This window comes from Xiphophorus hellerii, chromosome 11 (genome assembly GCF_003331165.1).
Source record: "Xiphophorus hellerii strain 12219 chromosome 11, Xiphophorus_hellerii-4.1, whole genome shotgun sequence".
NCBI lineage: Eukaryota > Metazoa > Chordata > Actinopteri > Cyprinodontiformes > Poeciliidae > Xiphophorus > Xiphophorus hellerii.
The window spans coordinates 12,980,543-13,005,076 of NC_045682.1; the positions used below are offsets into that span (position 1 = coordinate 12,980,543).

Sequence of the window (24,534 nt, forward strand, 5' to 3'; positions counted from 1 at the left end):
CAACCTCCAGGTGTAAGACTGTGAATAGAGAAAAGATGTGAGCTGTGGTCAGAACAACAACGGTCTGCTATTGTTCGTCAATGTTGCACATTTATTTGCACTACTGCATGCTAAAACTCAATCAAAAATGAAATGATAAACAATAAGAAAAACTTTTCATCAGTATCCCATCACTACTGTAAGATTTTCTGGTGAAGGAACAAGAAAATGTTTAAAAAAAGACCAATGGGAAAAAGAATATTCTGACAGAGCCGCCAGCTTCAGTTTTGAAAGCGACACATAGCGATGAAATGAAAATGTGAAAAAGCAAACATCCTTGAATGTGACTGCTATACTTGCAGGTGTTTAAACAATACATAGATCACAAGCAAATTCTTTTCATTATCAGAAAGCTAAAGTAGGTTTACCTGATTTCTGTAAATGCAAAATATAGACTCAGATTTCCGTCCTATAAATGATCTGGTCAGGGTCTAATGAAATTAAAATCTTTCATCAAGTATAGAAAAGCCACACACCAGGAATCCCTGCTTGTCTTTACTCACTGAAAATAAAAAAACAGCAGACAATGGGGAATTTTATGGAAAATTAAGGACATAAAACCCTTACATTAAGTGTCATTTTTTATATTTGTTTGTCTGTGTACATAACAGACAGAGATATAAGGACTGTGACCCTATAAACAGCATTTCTGTGATATTACTAAGATATTTACAAATCTAGAAGCAAAAAAACTGCATAATGATTCCACAAGGTTAGACAAATAAACCATTTTAAAATGTTACTAAAACTGCCATTATGTACCAGTTTTAAAACATTCTTTGTTCAAATAGTTTAATTAAAAAAAAAAGAACATTATTTAAGCCATCAAGACACTTTCTTTCATATGAATCAATCATGTTAAATCTAGTATTACAGACATAACAGATGAACAATGGACATATAAAGTTTGTCTGAGACACAGAAGACAAATGGATTATAAAGTTTATTTTCATGTCTTTTTTGTCTCCTGAGGGACTTTGTAGATATGACCTGTTTATAGTAGCTAAAAAAAACATCTTTCATAGTCTCCATGTTGCAGTGATAGTGCTGGTCTTCTGCTAAGTAAATCCAAGCCTGGAGATAAATTAAGTCCATTTGATTCTGAGTCTGAACAGGCTAAAGATTAATGTGTTCATAATGAAATCCGAGGCACTAAACTTTAAAGAGGAGTTATAATGTTTATCTCTTTAATTTAATTACAGTTATAAATTGTTTTCTGATAAAAGTTCAACAAAACAATCACTGTAGGTTCTAGTCTTGATTCAGTTCCCTGCCGTGTGAACGTATATTAAACACTGGTTTTGGACTTGTTACCAGTAGAGGAAACAGAGACACGTCCAGTAAAGTGCTTGTAAATATAGACGTCGTTCTGATGGTTTCCGATACCTGACAGGAGTCTTCTGAAGACCGGACCACCATGCTGAGCTGACATGGAAAGAGGCTTCTGATCTGCTGTGACCGAGCTGACGGACTATAAGCTGATTAGCTATATCCTTCCTTCCTCTGTTGATTCTTTAAGAACTGCCAGAGGCTGAGCGATGACTGGTGTACAGTAACAAGGCTCTACACATTTTTGAGGTACTGAAGACTTCTGAAACTAAATGAGACACACCAGGCAGACTCTGATCCACTCGTTTCCTGAACAAAATGTACTGATTACAGTGAGATGTTGTCATTCATATTCATTATATATGATACCGTTTGTCTACTTTAGATTATTGATAAGTTAAATCAATTCAACCTAAAATGAAAAGGAAAAGCGACTCAGTCACAAATATGTTTGTTTTTTTTTTAACACAGATTAAATTTTCCCTGTGGTATTCCCCTTTCTTTGTCCTTTTCACATCAGTGAGCGGAAAATCCTTTTTCCAACATAAAAGTCAGACATTATCAGTAGTAATGGAGCAGTGAGGTTTTAACACTGGACATCTGCACGTATCAAAATTAAAAGTTTTAAGATAAGGAATAATCAAATTTATTAAAATGTAAGGCAATAGCTAATGTCACATATAACTAGACCTGAATTAATTTGCTATTTGGCCATTTGACCCAAAAAGCGGAGAGCCCAGATCCGCATTTTGAATAAATTCTTGTTGTATTTATTCTTCTGTCTCCCTCTTTACTGCTGCTTCTTTTTTTGCTGCAGTGTTCTGTGATTGGTTGAACACATGTGTCAAGCACTGTCAGGATAAGGAGTCTTATTGGCTGGTAATTCAACCCTACTCCACACTTCACCAACCACACTCTCCCCAAGCCTGGGCGTAAATGAGCAGGCAGACAGATGAGTGGCTCAGGTGGGGTTTCGCTACTAAAGAGACGGGAAGAAGCACTTTTCGCCACTCCAGGTAACACAGCACCAGCATGGGGGACAGGGTAGCAACAACAGGCACAGATAAATCTGCTGGGATCAGTGGTTTAAGAAAAACCCTTTTAATGCATTCACTTTTTATTACAGAAGCATAAACTCCCACTGGAAAATCTAATTTTTATTTTGAGTTTTTAGTACGAAATCACTGCTGCAACAATTGTCACCTTAAACAAATCTCTTGAACCAAATTAAGCAAATATTCTTTTGGTTTTTCCTGGACAATAAAAAAGATTCAAACAAGGAAACCATTAATTTTGTAGTGTGGCCATTAGGTTTAGCAGCATGCACAGTGAGTACCTTGGTAACGAAGGAAAAAAATAATAATTCATCAATTTTTGTGAGAGAACTGCAGCAAAAAGCGGTGTCTTAGAGTCACCGAGTCGCCATAACAACCACACAATGCTATCTTCATGCCAACTGGTCGTCTGGGAGATGTGCCAGCAAAAAAAAGAAGCTTTTTTCGTCCTACCAACAAAAACAACTCTCCAGGTAGAGCATTTTTTGTAACAAAACACTCCAGGTGGGCCTGACATGAAACAATGACTATGTTAGAAAACACATCATGCTAACTGTGAAATATACTGGAGGATCTATAATGGGTTAGGGTAAGGTCTTTTTCTGTAATCATGAACTCAGCAGTGCTAGAGCATTTTCTACAAAACTCAGATTGACTTTTAACAGTAAACTGATACGGGTCATAGTTGGCTCTTTCAGCAAAAATTATAATCCAACACATACAGCCAAATTGAGCAGAAATGGTTCAAATAAAGCAACTACCACTGACCTGAAGGATGGAGGATGTAGGCTTAAAATTGTATCATGTTGTGGCATTTATTCCAAAAATGATAAAAGTGATGATATATATATATATATATATTTTAACATTAGGCTCTGCAAAACGTTCAATAATACTGGTACATAAAGTCATTTATAGTATTAAGCAGCACACAATAATTGCATCTGAATTTAATATTTACTGATGCTCTCACAGGTGAAACCGGGTAGATCCGTCCCCTTACCATCATCATTATGAATCACAATGCTTGCCACACCATTTTATTCCGAGACAACACTAAATGATTCAATATTTGCCCTTGGATAATGGACATCGGAGTCCCCAGACATAGACACTAAGGGATGCATCCTGAGGGACGAGCTGAACAGAAGAGAGCATAAAAACGAAGCCAGAACTCTGAACAATACGGGTCGGACACCTTCGCTCTTCGTGGGCCGAGGTCTTTCAGGTTGTAGATGTGCCCCTGCTAAAACGCCTGATTTCAACGTTCGAGTCATATCCTCTGCCTGTCACCAAGTTCTGCAAGACGCTGTCCTTTGAGGACTGGTGCTGCCCACACATGCTCTAAAGAGAATGTGTAAAGATGAGTGATGAAAGATCTGTGTCTCTGTGTGCTTCAACCTTGCTAAACGTTATACGAGGAGATTCAGTGCTGTCTGGTTTTCAGGAGGATCTTGTTTCTTTGGAATTATTTAGAGCGGTTCTCAAAAACAAGCAATGTAATTCTATCAATCAAGGTCATTGCTTTAAAACTGTTTTATAATTTGTTTTAAACTCGTGTATATGGTTACAGTAGTTTTACTTTTGTGTAACCAGGTCGTAATGTGCTGCAGATTTCTGCCCACGTTCCTCTTGCAAATGAAATCTGTATCTCATTGAAGTTTTACCTGGTTAAATAAAGGAAAGAAAAGAGGTTGCAGTATGTATCAACAGCAGCTGTACCTATAACGCTGCAAATGACAATTCTTTTAAACATGTTTTGCCCCACTCAATACATATTCAAAGTCTGGATTCCTCAAAAATAGTCAATTTAAGAATGTTTCTGCAACAACATACGACACTAAAGCTTTTTATACGTCTTTAGAGAGGTGCCAGTGTGTTGTTCTACATTTGTATATCACTTTCCTTTACATGTATTTATTCTGGAAAATGCAACTGAGTAGTGGTGAGCATTTATTGTATAATTTATAATTTATCGTAATAAAGTTCCTATTGTGATATTTATTGTTACCACAATAAATTCCTATGAATAATGTTTAAAACCCCACCATATTTCTATGTTGTCGGAATTGTTAGTTTATATAACTAATAAATATGAATAAATTTTAAAATATGATTTAATGTAGCTACTGTGTGCAGTTTGTGATACAAATGGCACTTCTTAACGTTACTGGTGGCATATTACAAATGGAAATGTTTTTCAAGAGCAGTTATTGTGTTTATGGTGCTATGGTTGCTGTGTCACGCCCAAAAAGTGAATTAATAAATAGTTCTTATTGTCACTTTTATTGTTATAACAACAGTACCACAAAATATCAAGATAAAACTTTAAGTCCGTATCGCCCAGCCTTAGAAATAATTATTTTAAAAAATAATTTCCACAAGTTTATAGTCATTAGCATAGTGACAACAGTGCTAATTGCTTTTCTGAAATCTAAGTCAAAACCACCAAACAGTAAAGTGCCAAAGGTCACTTTAGGGCAGCTCATCAAAGCTCAAAAAGGTTTGCAAATCAGGCTCACACACACAAAATGCAACTAAACTGGGTCACGTCATTGCTTTGAGTCACTTGATGTGTACAACACCAATCTAAATAGCTGTATGAGCATGCCGGATAAATCCACAGACACACACACACACACCGCCACACACCCCCATTAGCATAACACAGTAGTGAGATGCAACAGTGTTCAGTGTCTCTTAGTCACAGCACACCAAAAATCAGCAAATAACGATGAGAGAAAGTGAGTCTTCCAACAGCGATTCTGCCAATATTGTAGTCTATCACACTGCAGTAGGTGTGATTTTCACCTGCAGGCCAGACAGAAAAATAAAGCTCTGTGAAGATTCAACTTACCAGTGGGACTTGGTTGGCGCTCTCCATCCACTGCAAAAGCTCTTTCAGCCTCCTAAACAAAAAGAAAAACAACGACTGAAACAGGTGTATTTGTCCAAACGGTAAAATACAGTCGAACACTGATGCTGTGATCTACTGATTCTTCGTGCTTTTGATCTGGTGCTCCACATACACCAGCGATAATGTGAAGTCTAATATTCAGATCAGAGCAAGAGTGGCTGTTTCGCAGATTGAGGTCAGGATTTGGTACAGAGTGTTATGTAACCCGATATATGGGCCAGAATAATAGTATTACATATGAGACAGCAGTTCAAATGGGAGTCATGGTAGAGAAAGGCAAGCGGAGACAGGCTGCAAGAGCAACTATATTTTTAGGCCATGGCTCAGACAGACATACCCCAGAGAGCTTTTTATATTAAAACTATTTTAATTGCTCTACTTTGCTATTATTGTGTGCTTTATGCTTTCCCCTTATATTCCATGTTTCACTTTCTGATTATTTCTTGATATTAACATATCTGCAATATAATGCCCTGACTTTTGCACTTATATTTAAAGATCTCATTCAGGTCTTGTCAATCTGTCATTACTACGTCTGCTTTTTGTTCTCCTCTATTGCTTGAGAAGGGTGGGATATCCGCATTGGTTGCTATGGCACCAGACAGCTCCTCGTTTTCTCAGCAAACTGCTATCTGTGATTGTGTGTTTCAGTGTGCAAGACTCTGGACGTGTGTGTGTGTGTGTGTGTGTATGCTACCACCTGTCCACATGTGGGCACAGGCACTGTATACATGCATGCATACAGCTTACTGTGAGTTGTTGCAGTAAAATGACAACTAGAGTCTAAAGATGTATGCTCCAAAATGCTCAACAATATGCCCAGCTCTTTACTGACCTGCTGGATTCTGCTGGATGTCACATCTGGTGAACATCTGTTTAAAGTAGCAGTGTATATTTCAGTCGGTGTGTGTGTGTGTGTGCGTGTGGGGGGGTGTATGTGTGCAAGGCTTCCCTACATTCGGAGGGAATTTAACGATTGGCACAAAAGAATAAATCTGTCATAGAATATGTCAAGTACTAAATGAGTAATGATCAGAGCATGCAGGATAATTGTTAAAAAAATAGATGTAATATATTTAATATATTTTTATGTTTGCTTCATGTTATTCATGGCTTGGAACCTAACTTAGTTTGCGATGGGCGAGTGGAGTGGAAGCGTTACCCTTTAGATAGGTCATTAGTGCATCACAGGGCCAACACAGAGATATAGAAGACAAACAGTGAACAAACACAAACATCTCTGACCAATTTACTCTACAGTCAACTGCAAACCTAAAGTTACTGGAGAAAACACACCCACACAGAGGGAGAACAACACACACTAGGGCCTGCAAATTAACGATTAAAACAGGAAATCTGCTTGCTGTGAGGTGACAATGTTAATGAACACAATACTGACATCCTTATTATTTATCATAACATCCACTTTCTATATTCACTTATTCAGCAGTTAATAGGCGAGTCTTGGGGAATACCCTGGACGTCTTTAAATAGTGAGTCATGAAGATGCACAATAACTTTTTATCCTTTTAAAAATTGAAATAATTGATCTTTATGTTTCTAGGGCACAGCGCTTTTGCTTTATGGGCAAATAGACCTTGGGTTTGAGTCGGAACAAGAGAATAACAGCAGCAAACAGCTCCCAGCCCAAATCCAGACTTTTTTCCTGATAAAGAGAGGAATCGTATTAAGAGGGAATTCAATCTTACTGTGGTTTCATTAAGTAATCCAGATGGCCTTGAGGTTAGCTTACCTAAAATTAAAATTAAATAATAGAGATTGACCAGCGTTAGACAAAAGCAACTTCATTTATAAGAGTCGTACAGAGAGGAAATTGCAAAACATGTAGATCAAGAGAACTAAGGTTTTGCGGCAAAGGGCAGAGAAAAAGTATAACACACTCAGATTGAATGATTTTCAATTTATTTTGTGTTTTCTTATCTAATTTTTAGACTTTTTCGCGATAATTTTATATTTTCACTTTGTTTTTTTATTATTTTTATAGAAATTATTTAAACTTTCCCTGGACTCCACGTTTTTCCCCCATTTTGTGCACCAGCAGATGGCAGTGTCTCCATGGTGCTAACTTTTCCAATCAAAATGCAGTCAGTGGTTTTAAAAGAAGTGCAAATATCTAACTAATAAGAAAGGGTATTAGGAGCTTTTTAGTTTTTATGAAAGCTTTTTTTCTCCTTTTAAGGTTTTTTTTATTTTAAATCCTTGAGTAAATACACATTGAAATAGCAGAGACGGTTAAAAGATGAAGAACAGAGACTTTTCCTGCATTATCTAGGATAATCAGGACATAATTAGACCGAAGAAATATTAAAATGACTGCCAGGGAGGACTGAATATTTACAAAGTACAGTAAACCTACTTGTTGAAAAATATCTCAAATAAAGTAGCCTGAAACCGAAGGAACTCTGTGAACTTGCTGTTCTGACAGCTGAGTAAAGGTGGAGTAAAAAAAGTGAGGAGTAGTCGTCAGTCAGTGAGGAAGTGCATGTGTGTCTGAGTGGGTGTTCATGTATGTGTGTGTCGAGGCTTTAGTGTTAAGTGAACGGGGTGTGTTTTTTCCACTGTGTGAGGCCTCAGGCTGGGGTAGGGTGAGGCGGAGCTCTGGGGAGGCGCAGCATGGGGCGGGCTGCTTCAGCTGAACTCGGTGCACTGTATCTGCGCTCAGGGCGGGAGGTCACAGAGTCCAGCATTCCTCCAGAGCGCTTTCTGTTTACATGACTGCTGCTGGGCCTGGGGGAGGTGGCAGCTCTGCATATCTACATCGTCAGATAAAACCATACCTCGCATTTATGTTCATCACCCAACAAGGATTGTCAACTTTTATTTGTAGTCTTGAAAGCGTTCAGGACACAAATATCAGTTCACTCTGACTGCCTGGATGTGGATTTGAACACAAACAGTGGCAGCAGTTTATCGGAGGAACACCATCACAATAATACGACTTTACTTCCTGTTGCATCATCAGAACCTGATGAAGTGTATTACAATACGACACAGCACTCTGACAGAGTAAGAATCATTTCTATATGACAAACCAAACTTAAGAAGAAGTTATAGTTATTTATTTAATAAAAATGTATAACTTTACTTGTGAGGATTGTTTTTGAACATGAAAAATACAAGGAGTAATGTTATTGTAATAAATGTTTTGCAAAAATATCCGTACTCCTTTAACTTTTCCACATTTTCTCATTTTACAGAATCTATCTTCTTATCATTTCAAGTAATAGACCAACACAATGCAGTGCAATAGTAATCTGTAAAAATAATCTGAAAAGTGTGGTATACATTTGTAATGTATAGGTATTTATTCTAATACTTATAAATAAAGTAAAATTCTAATTTGTAAATAGCCCTCCTGTGTGTAACTGAATCAATTAAATCAATATTTCTAGCATTGAAAATTACACTGAGCACAATTCATTCAGCTGAAGGGGAAATAATACAATAATCTGATGATGGGATTATAACCTATTAGGACCAAATTTAGTTGAAACCCAATTTTTAACAGCTGAAAACATAAAAGAATGATTAATTTCTTCTCAAACATATTATATTTCTCATTATGACAAATATGTTGAATTAATTTTATAGAGAGAGAGAGAGAATCTTCATGTTTATTATCAAAGATTTACAGATTCATTTATTTTATAAATTTTTATGCCCTGAACAAAATTATTAAAATCAATGTCATCAGGTCAGGAGTGTGTAGAAGACTCACTCTGGATAAAATTTATTTACAGATCTGTCAGGAGAAAGAATTAAATATGTCTGATGGGAAATTAAAAATTTTTTAGACTGCTTTCATATGTCAAAAAGCAGATGTTTGCACTACCATTCTTTGATCTTAAGAGATTGACATAATCCTAAAACAAAATGCCAACCCAATCCTGTACACTACACCTCTGTAATTTTTTTATTTGCTCCTGTTGCGCTCTCCACCTCCTCCTCTTTTCCTCCTTCTCCTGTACTTCTGCATCCATCTCTTCCCCCTCCTCCTCATTCCTACTCCAACTATCCTGACCCCTTTTTACAACTTCTCAACCACAGCTGACACTGTCCTTGTCCTTAACAGCAACAATGATAAACTTTGTAGCACTTTTGTAAAAAAAAAAATACGTAGCACAAATACAGTACAGAAAGCAACGTAAAAAAGGACTACACATAGGAAGAGAATTGATGACATTAATTGTATTTTTCTGAAGCTGGTTGGAAAAGCTGTATATGAATGAAAAAAACAGAACAATACTACTTGAAGAATAGTCTGTATATTCAGATATTATCTTTTTAACTTTGAAGGTAATGTTTTCTTTTGCTATAATTAAATATGTACTTTTTCTGGTCAGACTATGGATCGATTTAATTGAGTAAGTAGATTAATGGTTTATGCACCAATGGTGTAACATTGGTGCAATTATGGGCTTCCTTTACTAATCTGTGTGCCCTGAACACATCCAAAAACACACTGTAAGTCTGGGGTGGGATGACAGAGTCATGTAGGAAGTCCTTGCTGACCTGCTGTAGTCGTGTTGCTTGGTCTCGTGTCGTCACTGACCTTGGCCTCTAGACCGCGGAAAATATTGGTTTATTTGACAAATTTGGCTGCATCTTGCACTAAATTTCTTTTCTTTTTCTCCTTAAATTTATCAGCCACACCTATCTCATTCTCTTTTCCTTTTGGAATGTTGTCAACATGCCATTGACACAGCAGTGGCTAATGGAGATCCAAACAAACATACTAAATTAACCCGCCCCTTTTTTAATCCTTTCTTTTCCTTTTCAAATTGGGAGGCGTCACTTGTTTTCAATTTGACTGACAAAGAACTACTGGGCAAAGAAAGGCAAAACTGGACGTACCCAAAGTCTTGAAGTTTCTTTTTATTTTTAAGGACATCCTTTTCCTTCTATTTCATAATGATGCACTACAATCACAAAAAAATGGTGGAAGTTTGAGAACATGGAAAGGATTTTGTTACCTACACCATATTCAAGTTATTTCCTTAATCTAAAACTGGTAATATTATACTGAGCTTAATTTTTATTTTGTGAATATTTTGTGGTATTGATCATCTGAAATCACAAAGCTTGTCAAGATATTTATGGTGGGAATATTTGGGCCGAGTTCAACTAGTCGGTGCTGAACGTTGACTGTAGCTCTTCTGTGCTGATGCTTCCCTAGACCCTAGAAGCCAGCTGGTCAGCTCCGGGGGAGCACAACAGAGATGGGGAGTGACATCCAAGCCCTCGAGAGACAGTGCTCTGACTGTACTGTGGACCGGGGAGGGAGGGCATGGCTGTCAAAGGCTCCATTGTTTGATAGGCCAGCATGGTTTCACGTGCAGCGCATGATTCCCACTGTGGGTCTGAACTAAAGCCCAGTCTGAACTAAACTGTCCAGGAGGATGTGGTTGAGGCCTCCTCAAGCAGGTTAAAGTGTAACTGTGTCCGTGTTTTCTCAGGGAAAGTATGTTTATCTAGAGGACCGACATGGAGGCCCTTTTGTTTAACCAAGTAGCAAGGCTCGCCCTTAAAGCAAAGCTCTGTGAAACACACGAACAGGTCGTCCCTTCTGTGTTGCATTCACTGCTCTTTAGGAACAATCTGTGCATGTTTACATGTACATAGAAAGACCAAAGGTCATGAAGCGAAAAAAATACATGTAAAAAAAGTAACGTGAAGATGCATAGAGAAATAAAAGAACTACAGACAAACAATTCAGTAGCATAGATTTTCAGAGAATAAAACAGGGGAAACCAAATAAATCATAGTATGAACATAAATCCAAACTAACTGGAAAGGTTTATTAAATTATGTTTTTTAGCATAAATCAGATATATCAACCTTCAGAAAATTTAGGTGTAAGGACACCAAAAAGTTGCATTCAAAATTATTTTTAAAAGTTCATCATTTAATTTCAACTTTAATATTCCAGCATACTATTTATTATAAATCAGTTCTTAAAAGATGACAGTGCATACAACCACAATTCCAACGAAGTTGTAAAACACCAACAAAAACAATGACAATTTTCAAATCCTGAATATAAAGTCAAGATATTTAATGTTCAAATGTGTTTTGCAAATATTTACTCATTTTTAAATGGATTCCTGCAACAGGTTCCAAAAAAGTTTCAGTCGGGGCAAGAACCGACGGAAAACGACGTTGAATGCTCCAATAACACTTGTCTGGAGCATTTCACAGGTGAACAGGTCAACTGGAAACAGGTGAGTGGAATGACTGGGTATACTGGGAGCATCCCTCTGTCGTTCACAAGCAAAATTATACAAATACACCCCATCAAAATTATGTCATTTCATGGTCACTCATTTACAGTTCTCCTCTGATCTTGATATGCATAAAACACCTGCAGATAAGTGTGCAACAGGTGAAATAAGGTAAAGCATGATTCCAAAAAAGGTGTTTCCTAACACAAACTGTCCTTCATATAGTTGCTACAATTTACAGTCCCTTTAAGAACATGCCAGAAAAGGTTTCAGAGCAAGCAGGGTTTGTCTGTATAAGCAGTGTCCATTGTTGTCTGTTTCTGCACGCTCTTGGTAAATGCCTCAGTTTTCTCCTGTTTACAAGACAACAGGTTGGCTGTATAAAAAGTTATTTTGGGCAAACTAAAGGAGTGCTATGTGTTACTGTTATTAATCTAAAGCTGTCTATAAAGACATTAGGAGGCCAGAGCAACAAGTTTGGCAATCAGACTACAGATTAGCTGGGTGTGCCAACAGCTCATCTAATTAGTCAGCTAATAGCTTGTTAGAATCAAAGGGTTACTTTACAAAGAGCAAAACATCAAGAAGAGAAAATATCAGTGCAATAAAAACCTTGACAAACACTTATGGTTCATTTAAATGTTTCTTTGGTGAACCACTTGATGTATTTATTACTAAATATTGCAGCTTATAATCTAAATACAATTTAAACTTTTCAGTTTATCATAAAATACCAACTCAGCTCTATGAATCTTTCCCTTTGTGGCTCAGAAATGTAATAGCAGCGAGTTAACTTCAAACCACCACATGCTGCCTCACATCTTAAAAGAATCACACTTAGAAAAGAAAGCACTACTTGAAAGTGCTTTATTTATGAAAGGACCAAAGACACGCAAGATAAGCAGCTATGTGCATTCACACTCACTCCTTTATTCAAGTTAGAATGAAGAGTTCACATGCAGGAATGTGGGTTAGTATTCAGATCAGTTTACATAAATCTAGCAACACTAACACAGGTAAATGCAGGCATTGCTGCCCAGCCATAACATAACAAACGCTGAGTGATGTTGGTAATTTTCATGACATTACATTATTTTTCAAAGCTATGCTGCTGAAAAATGGCTCCATACAGCCAAGACCAACTTCACACTGACTGTATTTCAGATAAAACAAACTCTAGAAAATATTCAATCATCACAAACTAGAGTTTTAGTAGTTTGTCTAAATATTGAGAGAGCGAGGATCCCACAAGACAAATTTGAACACCTGCATTGGACATTCATGTTTTATTTATCAAAATCTATTTGCATCATGTTATAAATATCACAAAGAATGACATTGCTAGAGTTTGAAGGTTTCTCTCTCAGATTAGAGACTTTAATGTAAACTCCTGATCAAAGTCTTAACACCAAAACTAAATGTAATAGTCATTCTTACTAACCAGTTCAAAAATGTAGTTAAATAGTGAAAACACAATCCTAAGTTTACTGAAACTTTCACCTGAACTCTTTACTGTGATCAGATGAGAATAAAACTGAGCTTTTCATGCTGAATATGTGAAAGAGAACTTCATATCCACTGATAAGATTGGTGGGAAATCTGTGGGCTTTTACTCACAAAAAATGCCTGGTAACATGAACTCTATGAAAAAGGGGCCCACAAATAAAATTAGCTTCTGGGCTGGGACCCCCTGTGCAAACTCACAATGCAGCAAAACATTTAATCCTATGAACTGTCGTAGGATCAAACAGTTCATAGGATTAAATATTTTCTTTTGGAAAATAAAAACTATTTCATTATTTCATTTACTATTCACTATTAGATCAAGTTAACAGAAATCCTGATTGATGCATTTTGATTTAGGTTGGCTATGAGTTGTTGGTTTATTTTTGCAGGAATGTCCTCCTCAACAGGGCGGCTCTTTTTCATGTAAAAAATGCATCCATTCATGCTTGTTATGCTAGCATGAGGAGCAAAGCAGCTTTATGAATTTATTAATCAATCAGAAAGATAAGCATGGCAAATAACATTTCAATAATTGACTTTAAGTTATATTTCAGAATAATAACTAAATAACAGATTAGATTTTATGATAAAAAATTATAATTAAAAAGTTTATTAGAATCAATTTTCTTTATTTTTTTTCCTCATCATCCCTAAGAGGGCCACAATCCCCACTTTGAAAAACACTGATTTAAAATACTAAATTTAGGAGACTAAATAAAAACCTGGCGATCTAGATAACTGAAACAATAAACTGATGGCTCTACCAATATACTGAAAATGGGCTATTTTATTTTATTTTTTTAGCAAGTTAATAATCCAAAACCTGTGGTCAAAATGACTAATTGTTCACCAAACATAACTCCCAACTGAATCCCCATGTCGAAATGCATTGAAAACCTGTGAAGTGAGTAAAAGAGGAGCATGCATATGACAAGATGTGTGATTCTGACTAACCCAGAGCTATTAAGCTGAGAGGAATTATCAAAATTCCCCTCTCTTGAAGCTCCAACCATATGAATTGTGTAATAGGACAGTGGTTCCAAAGTGTATTTTTCTGGCCCACTACCCTGATTAAGAGTGTACTCACCCCAGAATATTCCTTGCTACTCACTCAGTTCAATTGAGCGCAGAATTTCACACCACCAATGCTATTAATATTATATGTGAAATGATTTCAAAACAATATTATCATTTATTGCAATAACTTCTGGGACAATTTATCATCCAGTGAAAGTTATTATTGTGACAGGCCAAGGTGCACCGGTACAAAGCTTAAGTGCACCCAAATTTTACATTAAGAAATAAAAGAAAAATCTAAATTATTAGTGCAAATGTTTTAAGGGCTAAACTTCTTACGAACTAACTAGACCAATGCGTTCCTAAGTAATTTCGCTCAACTCTCATTTTCCTTCACTGCTATGGGATTTGTTCCAATGAACTCAGGATGAATTTAACCAGGGAGAATCACTTAACAGAAGGATTTGTAAACAAAGACGTCGATTTTCTGCACCATTTTTGAATTGTACTCTGTCTATGGTCATAGTTTGGCAATGGCAGCAAGTAAGTGAATAAAGCTATTCAGCCCATGTTGGTTATGCTTCCAAATATTGACTTAAAGTTAAAGGTTGTAGCAAGAACAATGTTTTAAACGTTATATTGCTGGCAAAGATGTTGTGATCTACCTACGTAACTTGGCACTTCTTTCTTTGCAGAGGGGGATGGTTGTTTGCAACGCATGCAATTTCCTGTAAGCTTCATAGTGTAGCTTCATGTTACGGCTAAATGTTAGCGATTGGGTAAAAGCCGATCCAATTGTTTAATGTGGTTCATTTACATACACCTTGTTGTGAACACAGACATCGGGCCAAATGTGTACATAAGGAGGAGAAGAGTCAGAGTGTGGCAGGTGCCAGAAGATGTTTTGGGCATTTTCTGGCAGAATGTAGAATTTGACCCTCAACTGGTCAAATACTATGTTTTTAACTTCTTTCTCCACCTCAGTATTTAAATTCAAGTTTGTTTGGTTTTTCCATCTGTCTTGTTGTAAATTATACAATCAATTGGTGGCAAAGAGCCTTTGGAACATTGCACAGAGTTCTGTTTTTCTAGCATGCTAATCCTTCTGGCTAAAGTCCTAGTATAAATATATGAACGGGGATGCTCAACATGAACTGCTTTCATTACTTTGGACTCAAACCACAACTCTGTCATGCGTGTTACCTGAGCAGAAACAGGAAAGCAACATCTGGATATGTTCTGAGGGCTGTAATTCTAGAAGCTCTCCAATACCTTTAATCCCCTCACAGTATGTTGTTTATTTTGGGTCTGTTCTCTGGTCAAGAGACAGATTTCTTAGAAGCAGCCAGCAGGTTAACAGCAAAGACACAGTGAGGTTCCATAAACAGGAAGTTTGTACATTAGGCACAGTCTTTTTCCCTTTAAAATGAAATAAGCATAGGTAAATTGATTGATAAGAGGATGTATGAAATCTTTAGAAAACGAGCTGACTTTATTTTTCTCCTGCTTTGTATGTATGACAGGAAAATAATGGGTGTGCAGTATAATATCAACAACTGCAGACCGCATACCAAGAAGTATACTCGTATTAGAAGCTAATATATCAAGTAGACAACATAGTAAGCCAGCATTTGCCTTTATTTAAATACCAGCACTCACCTTGTCTGAGCTTACTTCGACCTATTTGACGTTGCCTATTCTTAAATTTTTATTTATTTATTTATTTATTTTTTTTTTTTTTTAACTATATTCAAATTTGTAATGTTTATTTTGTTTATTTTTATTCTGTTGTATGTTGTTTTAAACTTCTTTGTACAAGCACTTTGAATTGTCTTTGGCTGAAAGGTGCTATATAAATAAAGTTGCCTTGCCTTGCCTACAAACCAGGCCTCACATCTGTAAAAATGGGGAACAGGTGACAATAAAGCTTCCTGTCAATCAAACAGGTTCAGCCAAACCCCAGAGGATGGTCAGAGAATGAACAGGCTCCATGAGCTCATGGAGTACTCAAAACCTCCATGGTAAGCCTGGACTCATCAGAAATGTCTCTCCAACAGTTCTTTAGAGGGCCACAAGGAGAAAGACAATAATGCTATTTCCAGCTCATTTTTACCCAATAATAACAGCTATTGAGTAATGAGTTCAATGAACTCCGATCCAGAACCACACGACATTCTGGGGGATGTCAGCAGAAGAAAAGCTTTAGCTACTCAACCTCTTACAGCCGGCTAAGCAAGGTTGATGGGATCAAGCAACTCACTCTAGGAACAACCTGCTGAGTAACAAGCACAGTAGCAGTTTCATATTGCCCCCGACATATTTGGGCATACTTCACTCTTCAGAGAACCCTGCGTACTGCAGGCGGTCTCGATGTGGATGTCCACTAGACTCCTCCCAAAATAGGTAAACTTGTACATATGTGTATTTGGTGATGCAGAATGCAACACCAAGCTCACAATGTTGGGAATAAGTACAACCAGCTGTAAGAAGTGACTGCCACTCCATGTGCAGCACCGACAGCTGTACAATGGCTGGCCTAGAGGAGAAGAAACGGAGCTAGGCCATCTCATTCATCAGACTTCCTGGTATACATTCGGATTGTGGAAAATGACGAAATTTGTCACGAGAAATGTAGGCAATTGCTACGCTCCACTGTGAAATGTCAAGCGTCCACAGAATACCCACAATACACCTGGCCACCTCGACACTGTGCCCCATAACTAAGTAAAAACAAACAAGAACAGTACAGAGAAACCTAATGCAACAGCTTAAGAGGAAATTGTGGATAAAGAACAAAAGGTTACGTCACCAGTTTGGCAGTATTTTCGATATTTAAAACAAAAAAACTAATCAATAATTATATGTTGACTGATATGTATCAGGATGAGTTTTTCAGTCATATCATCCAACTCTATTTTTACCTCATACATAGGTGTTGTTTATATCAAGAAACTGTCAAAAAAACTTTGCAAGTAACTATAAAAAGATGCTATAAAAAACCTTAAAAGTGAAAAAACAATGTGAGAAAAAAAATCAGTCCAAAATAGCTGAATAACATACCAACAAAATAGGCTATCCTAGTTTTAAAATATCAGCAAGGCCAAAGAAAACTCTATATCTGCTGAGGTAGATCGCTTTCTTTTCGCTAGGTAAAAACTAATAATGCTTTCACCTTTAAAACCCTAACATGCTAAAGCGATACACTCGCCCAACTACTTTACCTATGACTACCACTAACTAATAATTGACTGAGAGTTACAAAACACAAAAACCTTAAAACTTGACAAATGCCAAAATAAGTCTAACAATAGCAGACATAAAAAGATTTTTTAAAAAGCAGAAGACAATGGAGACAGAAAAAAGGTATGAGAAGAGGTCAAAAGGGCAATGTCAGCAGTGAAAAGGGGAAGCGGAGGCTCATATTTTATAGCCGACGGCAAGCGTGCGGTTTGGCAGGCATAGCAGGAATTAGTTTATTAGAGTTGTTCCTTTTACGAGGGGTTGTCCTAAGAGGAAAAAGGAGAACAGGTTAAAACTAGTCATTTCTGCCAACTTCGTAAAAAAAAATGCATCTGCCTGAAAAAAGTACTACTCTTACTCATTTATCAGTAGATAAATCTATAGGTAACCACAAATTCTGGTTCAGAACTGCAGCATTCCTAACTATAAAGCAACTACTATTCCAAATAACTTTTGTGAAAGAATATTTGAGAGATTTAAGATAGTTTTTTACAGATATACAAAATAAACAAATATAAGCTAACATCTCACAAAGAATGTCCAAGTTGAAGCTATCATCTGAAAACAAAAAAGAAAAAAATAAGCCGATCTACCAAGACATGGTTGTCCACCTAAGTTAACAGGTTAGACAAAAATGAGAGGAGCAGCCAAGAGACCAATGGAATACAGGTCAGCTAGATAGGATAACTATTGTTCACACACAACAGAAACTGTTTTGTTTCTGTCCTGCTTTTATGAAATTTTATGTAGAAAGTTGATGTTGAAAGAAAACCAGAGGAAGCCACAAGCCAGGTAGGAAACCCAATAAACATGTGGGAGAAGATGCTCTGGTCAGATAAGATAAGGTGACCAAACGTCTTCTTTCCCCACCGGACATATCCACTTTTCACATTCGGGGGATTTCATTGATGGATAAAAATGTCTGGGGTTTTATCATTTATCAGGGGACCAAAAGACATACTTAAATTCACAGGTGTGATGCATGAAATACGCCAATCTTTCTTTGACATCCTCCCTGAGCTGCTGCGTATTGGATGGTTCTCATCCCTTCATTGACGAACAGCCAGTAGGACTGTGCTAAAGCTGATGTTTACAAAGCATAAGTGTACCTTTACGGACAAACTGGGAAACAAATTTCCTTCATACCGTAGTGGTTGCAACAAATGGGCAACAGAGTGCACCGTCTACATCACTGGCAAAGGTAGGCTACCTGGGCACAAAAACTATAAAAATATGGCTTAAAGTGAGCGTTTATCGATTTAGGTGGCTGAAGAGGATAAAGACAAAACCTGAAGACTAGTGTATACACATTTTTGTGTTCTTAATGTTGGACTACAAAGCAGTAATTGTTAGGGATGAACCAATATGAAAATTGTCCTGTATTTTCAACCCTATGTAACACCGATTCTCTGCTCCAGTTCAATGCCCCATAATCCTGTGCTGCATCACTGTCACATGACTGAAACACACACAAACAACAACAAGAAGGAAATAACATCAGCAGTTCATATCAATCGTGCTTTACTTGTCGGACCGATACAGATACGTTAAAAAATAACTAACATCGTCCGATACCGATGTTGATACAGATGTATCCTACATCCTCAGTAAATATTTCTATGAGTATCTATTTCCAGAGATTTTAAAATCATTTTTGAACCTGTTGGTCTCTTGAAGATTACAAGGGCCCACCTTGTGCTGTACACAAGGTGGACAGCAGGACAACAATCCTGGAGATGCAGTCTAAGCTACAATGGAATACTTTAAATCCAGAGTTCTCAAAATGTGGTACAAGAACCACTGGTAGTCCTGGGGCTGAGCCTAGTGGTCCTCTGAAGAAAATTGTAATTCTACTAAAAGATCTGAGAACGACAAGAAACCAAATTTAAAAATATACCAACTCTAAGTTCAAAACCCAGAGGGATTTTCTAAATGACTGCTCAGGGACTATGATAATTATTACGAATACCTGCATTTCTGTGATTTTATACTTTCAATAACTGAAGCAACATGTTCACTAAAAGAGATTGCTGATAGAAGAGCACTTGAAAAGTTTCATGAGGTAGAAATGTTTAAAAGTGCAAATAAATGATTTTATTACTCATATTGTCACAGTTTATACTCAAAGCCTCCATGTTAGATTCGGAAGTCAGGGAGTGTTAAGAAAAATCACATAAAGTTTACACTTTCAGTTTCCTAACTACAAACAATAAAATGCATACTTAGACCTAATCTGTGAACAAGATGCTAATGGAAAAATATATCGTTTTTCATTACTTTCTTTTTTAAGTTAGAACAAAGTGAAAAAGTCAAAGTCACTCATAAATCTTGGTATTTAAAAAGGTGGAACTTGTTATAAAAAGAACCACTGTTTAAGATTAAAGCATTTTCACGTGAGCGGCCCATTTATAGCCCAAACCTACATTTCGTAGCATCTATGACTCTAAATGTAACTAAACTGTTTAGTTGTGCTCTATATCCAATGCAATTATCTGCTTAATTTGATTTGCAAAGAAAAACGGGAAAGCTTTCAGTTAAGTTCAAGAGGTGTGAATACTTTTGCAAGGTTCTACAAGTGCAAATTTTCCTCCAAACAAACAGAACTATTAACTTTCAAATATTTCCAGCAATGATGTAAGCAGTCTTACTGTGGAGAACATTTCACTTCTGGCGGTCCACCAGCTGTTCTCTGTACAAATATACGCTTTAAAAATGCATACAGAAAGCCAAGTGCATAAAGAGGTCTTAGCATTTGGACTACACTTCATGTCATGGTTACTTTTTTAAAAGCACATGTTTATTTTTGTTAATAGATGTTTTACTTTGTGTACAACGAGCCAAGCAGAAGTTTTCACTGCCTCTAAAGCCCCTCTGGTTTGTTTAGGGATTACTCTAAACCGTTTAGTGAAATGGTGTGTATTCACGCCATTGGGACATTGAGACTGTCTTTTTATGCCAACAAAGAAACAGGTTTTCTATCATACCCTGTCACCTGGAGCTAATACTTAACTTCATACTTGTCCTAGATAAAGAGGTAAAGTTATGTCAACTGTATCAGATAAAGATTTTTATAATGAATGGATTCATAAATAGTCAAATAATTCTGAAAAAGCCCCCAAAAATAACCTGCTCCATAGATACTGAGCAAATCAATGAGTTTGCAAACATCAAGCATGATACCAGAAAAAAAAAATCAGTCTCAGCCACTGGCTATGGCAGTGTGACCTTCAAGGCCGGCTGTTGTTACTTTCCATAGAGGTCAGCAGCTAAGAATGTGAAGCACGCATAGACCGAAACATGCTGTTCTTGTCCCAACAGCCACCACAATCTTTTTATACATTTATCAATAACTTATTGTCTTTGGTGTTCACTTTGCTTTTCCTAAACAACTCATTAAATCTTTTTAATCTCAAACAAATGTACAACTTAAAGCAGATTTGATTTGTTTGTAGATTACAGAAATGTGAGAACTATTATGTCAGTATTTCTCAGAAGAGTGCCTCCAGGCGAAACCTGAGAAAGAAATAAGAGTAGAAACGCTATTTTTATCAGTTTTCCTGCAGGATATCCTGGTACAGCATGTACATTTTAACACGGAATAACTCACGACAGAAAAGAACAAGTTAAGCTCTCAATGTGCTTAGTGTTATAGTCTTTGCTAAACCAGATCCAGAATTCATTCAGCCTTATTATCATCAACAAGAGTGTATTATCTATTTTTTGGAAATGACCTATCTGATGGTGTGCACTGTAAAACTTTGAAAAGCTAAAGTGAAACGATTCACAGCAGGAGTTGTTAATTGCAAAAATATCTTGAAAAAAATATCTTTCAATGTTAAAATGTACTCAAGCACAAATATAAGAAATAACTGAAAAATCTTTATTAAATTTCTTACTGAAATACAACATGCATCCATAAGTGATTATGTTCAACTTTTATTTATTTAACCCAACACACTAATTTAGAAATGCCTGATGCTAGCTTAAGATTTTTGTATTCATTTTTATTTGTTGTTTATTTACAACAAATATATACCCATGTTGCGCATAAAGAGTTTATTTATATATTCAAGTACAGCAAGTATTATGTTAGAGTTGTGTTTTTATTTGGGTGTTTTTATGCTCAAACTTCTGTAGTTACAAAATATTAAATACAATGAAACTGTCCTTTTGAAATATAAAACAAAGATATTTAAATTTAAACTCCTTCAAGCAAAAGTTATACCAAATAATTATTAAATACAATAAACTAATATAAAGTAATCATTTTAGAAATATGATGAAAAATGTTCATATAGAATGAATGTAAAATACCTATATTAATTTTTATTTTAAATGCATTGAATCAATCAATCAATCAACCAACCAGACATAATTGAACAATTTTTCTACATTGGTTTTGGGTGGGAGTCAAAATGATCCAATCCCTAAGTACAGGCAAGCCTCCCGATTCCCATAATTAAAAACTAAAACCAGATACTCCCCACCACTTTTGGACTGTAAACACATTAACCAACCACATGTTAATTTTTTCTAGCTCAATAAAAAAAAAAGAGATACATTTCAGGAAAATCTGCTTAAATCCATAAATGGGGATAAATACACAATTCCTTCAGTGTCTGTTTAATTCAATACTATTGCTCCTGCTACAGAAACGATAGCACATTTATACCAATAAAGTTTTCAAGAAAAATAATTGATAATTCTGTGAAATTCTGAATTTATGAAAAATTGGAATTAGCAAGTCGCACTGCAAGAAAAACCGGGAAAAAGACATTTGGAAGAAAGTATGATTCGTTCATTCAATTTTTAAACCTACCAAATAATATAGGGTAGAAACAAAACATGTAGCTCATGCTTTCTAAGACATTTATGGATTAATATTGCTTTTCTTTAAATTTCATCTAGCATCAGAAGTTTGATTTAGTTTTCCTGGTTGCTCTTTTGCTTTTTGTGGGTTTCCTTTAGTAGAAAAAAACATGTTCTTATCAACATTTGCTTAACAAATATCAGAAATAAAAAACATAGACACCTTCTTTGTTTACTGTTGACACATTAGTTAATAAATGGCTTATCTGCAAACATCCAATTAAGCTCCTGGTATTGTTGGTAAACAGTGGTTAACATTATGTAAGGAAAACAACTTTTACAGAAGTTATTTAAACTAATACCTAAAACTACCTCTGAATGAATCAACCACTGCACAATTGCAAATAAATGTACATCATGTCCGTTGGGCTTCTGGTCCAGGTTTCACTTTACCAACGGCCACACCTGCCTGTGGTTATTCATTACCTCAAAGCTTATATACACCCAAGTTTTCTGATGTTCTATGTAAGATTCAGGTGTTTTCTTGCGTTTCTCATCATGTCCAGCCATGCTAATGTTTATTATTGGTTTTCTGAATCATTGACCGTCTACCACACAGGTTCTTTAGTTTTACTAAACTGTATTTTATCTTCATCACACATCAGTCACTGAAGCTCAGCTTGCATTTAAGTTCACCCACCATCATCACTCACAGCTTTACATAGCAACAAGTTGTAACAACGAACACCTTTTGAGGCGATACTTTTAAGAACCCAGAGACAATTTAATTTAAACAACGTGTAAAAAATATACATATTTTCAGGACTAAATCAAATTATTTGAAGTCAACTACTAACCAGCCCTGATCTAGTGTCTGAGCTAAAGTAAAGACGTTATACAGTCTTCTTTCGTTTCCTGTGTGGCAATACGTGTGTTCCAGTAAGTGTGTTTATTTCTGGACATGTGAAATGTCTGTACAAATGATCACGGCACAACAAGACGTACCCGGAGAGACACAGAGCAGCTGAGTCTACTCCAAAGATCAAGCACAGAGCAGGCAACACCTAATAAAAACACAACACACATGCATGTGTACACACACACACAGACGCAGGAATAAAAACAACATGCGTAGAAGAAAACTGAATCAGAACTTCAGTTCTGCACAGTTAACCACTCTACAAGGAAGGATCTACAAGCTAGCAAAACATTTCTGTGTATTTAGGTTGAAACCAAACAAGTCACAGTAACTTCAGCTGTTTGTGAGTAACTCACCTTTTCTTCACACAACTCTGTCTGTTGTCAGTCCTCTGCTCCAACAAGGCAAGTTTGTTCCTCGGATTCGTTGAGTCTCAAGATGGAGGGGAGAAAGAAAAAAAAAAACCTCTCCAAACACAATTCCTCTGCTCTGAGTTTTGTTATTGTAAGTGTACCGGGTCAATTTCTGTCTCCCTTCCACTGCCTGTTGCACGGGCTACTAACGTAACAACACAGATAAACAACCTGTAGGAGTGAGAGAAACCAGTGAGTGCTAAAACACACAGGTGCATGCAGACTGACAGATATTACAGAGGCACACAGAGAGCTCAAAGGAGAACTGTATGAAACGGCTCCTTTGCCAGTGATTCCCCTCGTGTGGGACTCCAACCTTACTCCACCTACCCCCTCCTCCCTGTGCCTCCGCTCCCTTGCTCCCAAACAGCTCAAAGACATAATAGAGAAGGACTCACAAACTCCTCTTTCTCAAAATGTTACTTTTGAACAGCTTTAAATGCAATATAAAGAAACTTTTTTTTCACGTGCATCTTTTGCAGAACAGTTTAACTTCTAGCAGCGCCATCCGAGTTTGTAATCTGAAGGATTCGAGAAGATAAACTCATTTCCCTGTCACGATAAGATTAGATTACACAATTCAGAGTTACAATTGAATGAGAAATGTCTGTTGGATGTTTTCTTGAAATGTTTGGCAAGAATGAATGCGTAGGTGATGAATGAATTTCAAAACAATTCAACAAAATAACTGTCCAAAAGCAAAAACTCCCACCAAAACTCAGACTGCTTATATACTGATGACTTTTGAAGATAGAGTAAAATCAGCATGAAGGTTTTCGAAAGCATAAATCAAAGTCCCCCTTAGGCTAATGTGGGCCTCAAACAGGCCCTGACAGTTCTTACATGAATAAATCTAGACGACTGACTTGTGTTCGAGTAAGTCAAAGCGAAAGTATTTCGCAATATTGAAAGTTACTCCTTCATTTAGAGAGAAAGCCTAATGAAATCTGAAGAGCTCCTCTACAATCACTGTGAGTTCAGTTTTATCCATTTAGAGATGGTGTTTAGTAACTGGCATTTTACAAACTGGAGTCTGTTCACAATTGGC

General features: G+C 36.6%; 1 protein-coding gene across 1 annotated transcript in view; it reads right to left on the reverse strand.

Moving 5' to 3' along the window:
* The window catches only part of snx19a (sorting nexin 19a), a 101,139-nt gene extending 77,371 nt beyond the window's left edge, over positions 1–23,768 (reverse strand). Inside the window, exons 1-2 of the mRNA XM_032576260.1 lie at positions 23,430–23,768; positions 5,281–5,332 (exon numbers count right to left, since the gene is read on the reverse strand). Coding sequence (XP_032432151.1) covers positions 5,281–5,307 — 27 coding nt within the window. The 5' untranslated portion in view covers positions 5,308–5,332; positions 23,430–23,768. The remainder of the gene's footprint in view (positions 1–5,280; positions 5,333–23,429) is intronic.
* Between the last annotated feature and the right edge of the window lie 766 nt (positions 23,769–24,534).